Source organism: Argentina silus (genome assembly GCF_951799395.1).
Source record: "Argentina silus genome assembly, chromosome: 14".
In the NCBI taxonomy this organism is placed as follows: domain Eukaryota; kingdom Metazoa; phylum Chordata; class Actinopteri; order Argentiniformes; family Argentinidae; genus Argentina; species Argentina silus.
Window position 1 is genome coordinate 15,944,721 of NC_139668.1, and position 10,743 is coordinate 15,955,463.

Below are 10,743 nucleotides of genomic sequence, written 5' to 3' on the forward strand. Positions count from 1 at the left end.
CACTGCCAAAGGGTGTGCCTACCTAGAAAAGATGCACTTTGTCCATAGGTATGGCACGGTATTACCATGTATATAGAGGCCAGATTTTAAATGGTAAAAATGTAATACCTGTACAGTATATAGACTGTCAATCGTAAAGCAATTTGTCATGTTTTTAATCATAGATTATGATTACTTTTAATATACAGTGTCAGAGCTCATTGTGCCAAATGTACAATCATATGATATGATACATGACATACAGTCATATTCATTACCAAGCAGGGACATTGATGTGAATGACCCCTATCTATCCACAGGGATCTGGCTGCCAGGAACTGTCTTGTGTCGGTCAGAGCCTACACTGACCCCAGTAGGACAGTGAAGATAGGAGACTTTGGTTTGGCCCGTGACGTCTATAAGAATGACTACTACAGGAAGAGGGGAGAGGGCCTGCTGCCTGTGCGTTGGATGTCACCTGAAAGTCTGTCAGACGGCGTCTTCAACAAGCACACAGACGTCTGGTAGGTCTGGTACTGTCTGGTGCTGTCTGGTACTGTCTGGTACTGTCTGGTACTGTCTGGTACTGTCTGGTACTGTCTGGTACTGTCTGTGTCAATGTGTTCCTAACTGACAGCTTGCATGCTGTGCAGCACACTACTTTGTGAACTCAATGCCTCCCTTAAGAAGTGTTGCTTGTATTTTGGAATGTGTAGTCAGTGTGTGTGTGTGTATGAACTTCCTCTCCTCCTTATTCTTTGGTTGGTAATCTTGCCATGCGTTTAAACTATTCACAGGGCCTTTGGAGTGCTCCTTTGGGAGGTGGCAACATTAGGACAACATCCATATCCAGCCTATTCCAACCTAGAGGTCCTGCACCATATTAACTCTGGAGGGAGACTCCAAGCTCCGGCAGACTGTCCTCAGAGACTGTAAGTGTTCTGATAATTTCATAATTCATTATGGGAGTGAAAATACACTACAGACATCTGAAAATTAATCCAGTTCATTGTACCTATTGTACAGGTTCATTGAATAATACATATGATACTGCACGTAGGTTGTTAGCACAAGGATGTACCATACAAATTGAATGGGGAACAGTCTAAAACAGACAGACTGATAGCGACTCTGACCAATGTTGAACGTCTCTCTATCCAAGGTATGAGCTGATGTTGCGGTGCTGGAGTAAGGCGCCCAGTGAGAGGCCGAGCTTCCGCTCCCTCAAGGAGAGTCTGACTCAGCGAGAAGAATCTGAGACTCACAGCAGCCAGCATGGTGCCAGAGGCTTGGTTAACCAGGGTTACCAGGAAGATGGTGAGTACCAGTCACGACGGTAATGATGCAGATAAACACCAGTGTTCAAGTCTTGTTGCGAGAATGCTTGGTTTTAAAGGGTAATACTCTTAGCAACAGTCGTTATTGGTTCTTAGAGCTACGCGCGTTTTTGTTCATAGCATAGCCATGTAACGATGTTGTAACGTGATGTAGGTTATGAATGATGACTTTATGCATGGCTTCTATTGTCCTCTCTAGATGAGGAGTGCTGCGGGATCGATGAGGATGAGTGCCCAGGAGCAGGCCTGACTCACGTGCTCAGTGAGGAAGGACTTAACTACCTGATGTTTACTGTGGACGGATTGGCAGTGACTGGCTCTGAAGAAACGGACGCACCTGAAGACGCACCTGAAGACGCACCTGAAGACAGCTAGTGTGCTGAGGAGCATGAAGTCGACTGTTACTAATGACAGTGCCAGAAGAGACGCTGAACACTTTCGAAGAGGCTTTTCCTCAATCCAAATTAATCTGGAGTTTAACGTCACAGTGAACACTTTCAAAGAAAGAGCAGTTTAATGTCAGTGTTGAGTCACAAAATAAAGCAAAAGGATAAGTAGCATAACTGACTTTCATTAAATGTTTAAAACCTGTGAAATGTATTACATTTAGCAGAATGAGTTGCAGAAAGGATTAGGAAGAGACACCTAATCCAATCTGCAACTCATTCTGCTAAATGTAATACATTTCACAGGTTTTGAACAGTTATCTTTCTTTCTTTCTTTCTTTTTTTCACTCACACACACACACACACACACACACACACACACACACACACACACACACACACACACACACACACACACACAGAGACAGCACAATGAATTCCGAAGACATATTGATAAGCTAGCATTTTCAGAACATCAGTGACAATATTGTAGCAATTCTGTAATTGGAGAGTATAGGCTATGTCAACCACAACCAAGTCAGACAACCAAACCAGAGGTGCAAAATAACGGTATGTGGTCGCCCGTGTGACCAGCAGGATGTTAAAGTGAAATGCCGGTGTGGTTGATAAAGCCTAACTGTTTAAACATGATGATCACAGCTGCAATGTAAATACATGGAACATTATTTTTTTGTCAAAATTAGCTCATCTAACTTAGCCTACTGTATAACACCTTTGGCCCCCAGTGACAATCTGTAGGAAGCGTTTCTGATATCAAAGACTTTAGTAGACATTCTCAGGATGTGATTTTATTCTCAGGACCTGTTTTATTGAGAAAACTTCGACTTTTTAGACAGGAAAGCTTTCTTTACACTGCTTGTGGGAGTTATTCTGTCTGTCTGTCATTTTAAATGGTTTAGGCAGCACGCTGTCTGATTGGTAGATTGGATTCTTTGGACGACTCGGACGACCTAACCTGATTGGCACTACTAGATTTGACGATGTGATCGGATTGGTTGAGTGGGCGGGCCATCCGGATATAGAGCATGAGACAAGCTGCCTACAACACACGCACTAGATAACTAGGGAGCTGTGAGATAGCTACAAATTGCTTTATAAATCGCATGTCAATATGTTTCGGAGGAAACTGACATCTTTGGATTATCATAATCCCTCTGGATTTGACTGTAAAGGTATGATAAAACTACGAAAAATGAGCTGTTTTCAACGAGTATGAACGTGCTATGAACACCACCAGCGAACACAGGCAAAGCTAGCAAGCTAACTAACTTGCTGACAGTCAACGTCAGCTAGTTAGCCGGTCCTGCAGTGTAACAGACAGGTTTTGCATTGACATAATCATGCCACATCTATGACATTATTTACGTAAATATGTTTGACTATTTCACTTCCTATTCCTCCAATACCAAACTAAATAGGGCTCGCTAGTACAGTAGTATGCTTATGATGCAAACATAGCCATGTAGCTACAACCTGTACGGTCGGCATCAGAGAGCGACTAGCCTCACGCCATTGAGGGACTAGGCGTACCCCATTTGTGTTTAGACGTACTACTTTTTACGTTTGGATGTTGTAGATGTCTACAACATCCAAATGTAAGAAGTAGTACGTCTAGTCACATGTGGCTGTTATTGAGCCACTGCACCACCTTGCCATACAATTTAGTGCTACTGTATAGATAGGTGTGGATGCCGGTCATCTACATTGTACCACTGTGTTTTCATTATTTGCCCCGCACAGACGAGACTGAATTCAGGAACTTCATTGTCTGGCTGGAGGACCAGAAAATCAGACACTACAAAATTGAAGATCGGGGCAACCTGAGGAACATTCCCAGCTCGGAATGGCCCAAGTACTTTGAACAGGTGAGCAAGACAACCTGTGCAGTCATATGACCGTGATGCACTATGCTAATGATGTGTCTATATGTTTCTGTATTCGATTCCCAGATGTCACTAAAGAAAAAAACATGTTCCCCAAAGAGTCGAAGACTGAGAAAGAAGTCTAGTTAGGCCATATGTCACATCACATCACATCTCAGTATCTTGATAGGCCTATTCATTCTTTGTTCCGTTTCCTTGACTACCATCGCCTCACCCCAGCCCTGTCCTGATAATCAATCAGTCAATCTTAATCAACAATCAAGCTTGCCCTCCAGCAGTTGTCACATGTGCATTGTGTTTCTGCCATTCATTTTATTTATTTTTGGTACTGCTCCTGCATATCAACCCTTCTGGAGTAAGAATGGTTAGATCCCTCAGATACATTTGTGAAACTATGTCTGTGTCCCTGATGATTCTGTGGGGACAAGCTATAAATAGTTCGATTTAACTCTGTTTCCTATGCAGTATCTACAAGATGTGAATTGCCCATTCAGTGTCCAAGAGAGACCAGAGGCAGTTGACTGGTTGCTGGGTCTTGCGGTTCGTTTTGAGTACGGCGACAATGGTACAGTTTTTAGATATAAAATACAGAATTGTGATACGTTGTCCTAGTTTTATTGAACAGATCTGTCGAAGGTGTTATTCTTGAAGTGTTTAACTCAGTTCCCACAATTGTGTGAATTTAGCAACATGGTTCACGCTGCACATTATCACTTTGACTGCATTGTTTAGACAGTGCCACTAGATGGCAACCTTGTCACAGCGGTGGCAGCTGGCAAAAGTCAATTCATCTTGATCTCGCTCCCACTGCAATATGTTTGTCATCTTCAGAGTGCAGGAATGTAAATTCATGAGATTAATATCCACTCTTAAAGTAAAGCTGTGCTGTACAGATGGGTTAGCTCTTAGTTATTTTGGACTGACAACATGAGTAGTAAAGCCAATCATGCATGCTGACCAGGGTCCTGTCAGTGTCCTTCTACACGTACCATGTTGCTGAGACTGTATTTATTTGAATAAATAGGTTCCGCATTGATGTCAGTGGGAGTTTGGGTTATAAATTGAAATTCAGCCCTGAGTAAGTTTTTGTATTTGTAAGTAATTGTATAGCTGTGTGTCCCACTCCCTCCACAGTTGACAAGTACAAGAACTGTCCACCGGCCACAGCCTGCATCAGCACTGAGAAACCTTCTGATCCCCTCATTCATCTGGACAGTGAGTAAAGCCACTCTTTTACACTTCTCCTTTACACCTCTCCTTTCCTCCCTCTCTTCCTCCCTCCCTCTCTTCCTCTGTCCATCCTCTTCTCTCCCTTTACTCATGTCTCCCTAACTCCTCCTCCTCTTCGTCTTTCTCCCCTATGATTTCCTGTGATGGAGTTGTGTGATTAAAGAACCCGGGTAGGCACTGAAGTGGGTTAGCCAGCCCAAGCATGTGGAAACCACTGTTTACTCGCACCCCCAAATCGTGTGTGTGTGTGTCTTTTTTTGCTCCTTTAGGCAACAACCCTGACTTCAAGGCTGGTGTCATGGCCCTTGCTAACATTTTAAAGATTCAGCGTCATGACGACTATCTGGTTATGCTAAAGGTGAGTGTCACTCAAAAGCTCAGAAACGCAGCAATGTCAAATCAATGAAACAGTGGTCTGGTACTTGTGGTCAAGATTTCAGATTTAAAGCAGATTTGGTGTTTGTGATCTGTGATTTCTCTCACCTGACAGGCTATAAGGATCCTCATCCAAGAGAGGCTAAATCCAGAAGCCATTGCCAAGGCCAGCCAGGCAAAAGAGGTGAGAACTTTGTCCAAGCCTTACAGTACATGCGTCTCATTGCTGAAAATGTACAAACATTAATTGAATGAGTCCCTCCAGTACATTCTCTCAACCACACATACATACATACACATGTATGTGTATGTATGTAGACATACACGCAGAATCTAAGCACACGCATTATATCAGGTTTCTGTCAGAGTGTGATACGTATGGCCTATTTGCCTCAGAACTGTCTTTTTTTTTCTCTCCCCAGAGCCTGCACTGTATTTGCACTCCTGTCTCTTGATTGCCTTTTAATTGCTATGATGTATCTCTTCCTGTTTTGCCTTCTCTTGTCTAGGGTCTCCCTGTGGCCCTGGACAAGCACGTCCTGGGCTTTGATACTGGAGGTCAGTCCTTGACTTGTCTGCCACTATATTATGTCTATTATCCTTCACACAGTAATTATGAGCCATACGTGCACTCACTGAGTAACACATCCACTCTGTTCACTCTGCCTTCCTTGCAGCTTGTCAGCTTGTTAGCAGCTTGTCAGCTTGTTAGCAGCTTGTCTCATGCGCCAAAATGACTAGTCATCCTAATGGACTACACACACACACACCGCTCTGTCGTATTGGCATGATTTATAGAATTTTAACAGAGTTAAAAATTCTTTATTTCTAGACTACATCAATATCCGTTAAATGTTTCCACATCCGTGCCAACATTGGGCAAAAGGCTTTTCTATTTATCATCGCTATTGATGTTTTAATTTTTATTGTCTATTATTCAATGTGTAGCTGAAAATGTCACGGTATTGTTTTTCACATAATAAATGTAGGTTCATTGTGCTGATGTACATTATGAGGTCTCTGATAGTTAAGCATACAGTAGGCTATGGCTTGAATTCATTTTCTGGGAGAACACAAAACAGCTATTATGAACAGAGGTGTGTGACATTGTAGGAACCAAGTTTAACATTTTCAACTTGCATCAAAGTGTACATTTATTGATCGGATGTGAGCGAACCCGGGCAGCTACTGTGTACGACTTGGCATACAACACTCCAGTTTAGGTGCAAAACAAACGGGGCACATTACAAGCTTTGAACCTTGCGCAGCAAGTTCCAGACAGACAGCTGTCTAGACATCGTATTGGGCTAACTAATCTTGAGTCCTTATTTTCATTGCAAGCGGGATAAATTGTTACCAGGGCAGTGGTTTATCCTCGGGCCGTTACTGAAACTTTGAGGAAGTTACGGCAATTTAGCTGCCAGCATGCTAGCGATGTTGCAAGTGGCCCATCTCCTCCCAGGAAGCACTACGTGGGACTTGTCATTGTGGAGAGTAATGTGTCATTTCCCTGTGAACCACTGGCTTGTCATCCTCTTAAGATCCTTTCATGCTGTCAGGGGTTGTATCACTCTTGTGAAGACTGTTTAGAAGTAATCAGCCCAGGGCTGAAACATCGTCCACATGCTATCATTGGTTTATATTGACACAGGACCGCCAGAATGTGCAGTAAAAGGATCATTAACTGTGTCCTATCGCTGCAGATGCCACCCTGAACGAAGCTGCTCAGATCCTGCGTCTGCTCCACATCGAGGAGCTGCGAGACCTGCAGACCAGGATCAACGAGGCCATCGTAGCAGTCCAGGCCATCATCGCTGACCCCAGGACAGACCACCGTCTGGGCAAGGTTGGCAGATGACCTGCCCCCCAGCCAGCTTGACCCCCAAACTCCACCCCATGACCTCTAAAAATACCCTAACCCCACACATATGGTCTTCGTCAACACAGACCATTGACAACGTCAGTCAACCAAACTATGAACGTACAGCGGTCAAAGACCCTGTCATTATTTTCATTTCTCCCCAGACAACCATGAAGAAGCCTTTGTTGGATTGTTTGTTTTCTGAAGGATTGTGGAAAGATTGGAGTGAAGTGGACATGTTCTTTTGTTTTCTAACAACAAAGCCCTTTCTTTAATGTATGGAATGAGTGGGGATGAATATGTATGAAATACATTTCAAACAAGAAATGTGTGGTTTGTTTGTGTTTGTAAGAAACTGGAAGTGGGTTATCTGATCTTGCTTTGAAATGAAGCTTGAGTGGGAGAATGTGTTGAGTTGGAGCCAAACCAAAGATTGAGTAAGACACTCAGTCAGAAGGTATATGTACAAGTCCTGAATCACATTTTATTGTTATAAATATCACATCTTACAAAAGATACAAAAGGATTAAAAAAAGAACTGGTAAAAACAAGTATTTGGCAAAACGTGTGTGTTCATTCATACACATTAACAGTTACAACAGGACTTGTGGCTCAATGATATTATTTTTTAAAGCTCTTATTTTCTTTGGCTTTTTGTAAAAAAAAAAAAAAAAACTCATACAAAAATACAGTAGAAAGAAATGAGGTATAAAACAAATTTACAAAACTTTATTTGGAAGGGAAATAGTCACGGTTCGCATTTGTAAATTTGCTCTGGTGGTCGTGGTTGCAGGAGTCTTTGCTCCTCCGTCAGTGTCCTCTTGTCTCTGTAGCAGTCTATGAAGGGTTCTCACACGGCAAGCACTTCAAGACTCGCCCAGAAATAGCACCATGAGACATTGTCTCTGTCATTAGTGTCTCCCTGTAACAGATAATAACCACATTAGGTCACTGACTCCTTCAGAAACCCTGGGCAGAACACCTCACATCTTAAAACCCGCTCGGTTGACAGCTGACTCCACAGAACAAACATCACATCCAAAGTTGTCATTTTTACCCCCCGTAACAGTAAATACCCTCTTTTAAAATGGGAGTGTAGTGCCACAAACGCAGACTGTGATCTCTTCGGCTGTTGCCACAGGTTTCCACGGCTTTGAAGTGCTTTGAAGCCTCGACGATGACCGGTCACATTTCGTCACCTGGGTCTGAAGTACAGTGATTTGGCAGCAGGTGCCTTCTACTTCTTCCAGTGGAGTTTCCTGGTTGACTGTGTTCTGTGTGCAAGGCCTCTGTGTGCCTCTGTCTGTCATTTACCTTCTAGGTTTATTTTTTTTTGCAGGTGTCAAGTCAGCTCAGACGTAGTACTGTAACACTTAAACTAAGTATGCCCCAGCGTACTGGATCTGCCAATACGTATTTCCCGCCATAGGGATTTATCGAACAGAACTTACACACCTTGTCCATAGAGAAGGCAACAGTGAACGATATTACTCACGATGTGAGGTATGACGTTTGGTGTTACCTGATAGGCAGTGGGCAGTTGCTATGGTGATGCCGTACAGGTGAGACCTCTGTTCAGGTAGATACTCGTCTGTGAACAGGCTGCTGTCCCGACTCAGAGCGATGACTCCGTCCCTACAAACACCAGAGGAGACACATCAATCAACTGTGTCAGACTCCTCACACAATAACTACATAGATATTTTCCAAATACCAATCTACACCTGAATGAACAAAACTGTACTGATATTGCCGCTTGGGGATGAATACAATTGTATAGAATGGAACAGAATTTAATTGTATAAACAACTATTGCAGTCTGTCTGTTATAGTCATTAAAATATGGATGCTATAATAATAATAATAAATGCCATTTAGCTGACGCTTTTATCCAAAGCGACTTACATTGCAGTGAGCGCATACATTTCAGTATATACGGTCCCAGCAGGAATCAAACCCACAACCCAAGCGTTGTTAGCGCCATGCTCTACCAACTGAGCCACAGAGGACCACGCTTTGAGTCAATAACTATCTCAACTCGAGGAAGAAAGTTCCAGAGGCAAAAACCGTAGTATCATTGTCACCATGAAGAACCCCCCTCTCTTACCTCCTCCAGTCTGTGTAGTAGAAGTGGTTGGCATAGAACACCATACTGAAGGGGTAGTTCATGTTGTTGCTGACCACCCTCCTGCCCGACCCATCTGGAGCAATGCACTCCAGACGCTTGGTCCCTGAGAGAGAGAGAGAGAGAGAGAGAGAGAGAGAGAGAGAGAGAGAGAGAGAGAGAGAGAGAGAGGTCCATCAGATTAGCTTGCAGTGTTTCTCAACCTCCAGTCCTCCTGGGCAACAGCATAAAACTTTCACAGAAATAGACACTGTGCAGGAATTCCTCTTTCTTTTTAAAATATGTTTTTAGGGCATTTCTGCTTTATTGGGATAGAGACGGTAGAGATTGACAGGAAGGATGGGAGAGAGAGGAAGGATGACATGCAAGACGTGTCGAGGGTTGGATTCGAACCAGGAACCTCGTGATTATGTGGTATGCGCATTAGTGTGCCTCATGAATCCTTCTTTCTGACGACTCCAACAAATCTTGGCCTCTTTCCAACTTTAACATCTGTGCGCGCGCGCGTGTGTGTGTGTGTGCGTGCGTGCGTGTGTGCTGTTGCCGGACCAATACATTTCATAATTTTTCCTGCATGATCACTCAGGCAAGCTCTCCAGTGTCATCTCCTGTCTGTGATAAGAAGGCAGACGTGCTTACCCGCATCCGCCCAGCACACCTGCCGTGTGGCTTGGTCAAAGGTCAAGGCGTTGGGCAGGCCAATCCCGTCCTTCACCAGCACCTTCCTGTTGCTGCCGTCCAACGATGAGCTCTCGATCTTCGGAGCCTCCCTGTTCCAGTCTGTCCAGTACAGGGTCCTAAAGACAAGACAAAGGCACCGGTTGAATGTTAAATGACCCCGGTGATCCTGGTGGCTCAGTTGGTTTGTGAATAATGCTGGAAACAACAAGCTTGTAATTTAAATTCCCGTATGGACTGCGTATAATAACCATGTCAGAAATGGGACATGGGTAATTACGCATACTGTCTCTTTGCTTGAGGAACCCAAAATATGAAGCTTTGGTCATTACATTGGTCAAGACTTTGCAATAGCATTTAAGTGCTGTTTTCGTTTTGCGTAACATTGATGGGTGCCAAGATACCCTGCATGGATTTACAAATGCTATTATGGTCACACATTTCACAACCACTTTGAGTTAAAAACCCTTGCGTGATAAAACAAATATTTGTTTGCCACATTATCAGATAATACTGAGGGAGAAATTCAACTGCAGGGATTGTGTGTGTGTGTGTGTTCAGCCTTAGAAATCATGAAGGTACATGCTCAATCATGAATGCAGCAATTACACTCTACCAGACATAAACACATAACCTTGCTGAATATCTAACATTTACATGCACACACACACACACACACACACACACACACACACACACACACACACACACACACACACACACACACACACACACACACACACACACACACACACACACACACACACACACACACACACACACACACACACACACACACTGTAGCTGTGCTGATTGCCCATGCTGTTTGAATTACACATGCTCTCCTGTGGGCCAGGCAGGCCTGCAG

General features: G+C 43.6%; 2 protein-coding genes across 2 annotated transcripts in view; one reads left to right on the plus strand and one right to left on the minus strand.

Moving 5' to 3' along the window:
- Positions 1-2,754: 2,754 nt before the first annotated feature.
- Positions 2,755-7,121, plus strand: rtraf (RNA transcription, translation and transport factor). The gene is made up of 8 exons (XM_083685303.1): positions 2,755-2,895; positions 3,464-3,588; positions 4,072-4,171; positions 4,741-4,821; positions 5,106-5,194; positions 5,327-5,395; positions 5,721-5,769; positions 6,915-7,121. Exons 1-8 carry the CDS (start codon positions 2,835-2,837, stop codon positions 7,067-7,069), a joined length of 729 nt encoding a protein of 242 aa, XP_083541429.1. The 5' UTR covers positions 2,755-2,834; the 3' UTR covers positions 7,070-7,121.
- A 409-nt stretch (positions 7,122-7,530) lies between these two features.
- The window catches only part of nid2a (nidogen 2a (osteonidogen)), a gene marked incomplete at its 5' end in the record, with an annotated part of 33,129 nt that continues 29,916 nt past the window's right edge, over positions 7,531-10,743 (minus strand). The window contains 4 exons of the mRNA XM_083684222.1: positions 7,531-7,994; positions 8,595-8,707; positions 9,180-9,303; positions 9,837-9,994. Coding sequence (XP_083540348.1) covers positions 7,984-7,994; positions 8,595-8,707; positions 9,180-9,303; positions 9,837-9,994 — 406 coding nt within the window. The 3' untranslated portion in view covers positions 7,531-7,983. The remainder of the gene's footprint in view (positions 7,995-8,594; positions 8,708-9,179; positions 9,304-9,836; positions 9,995-10,743) is intronic.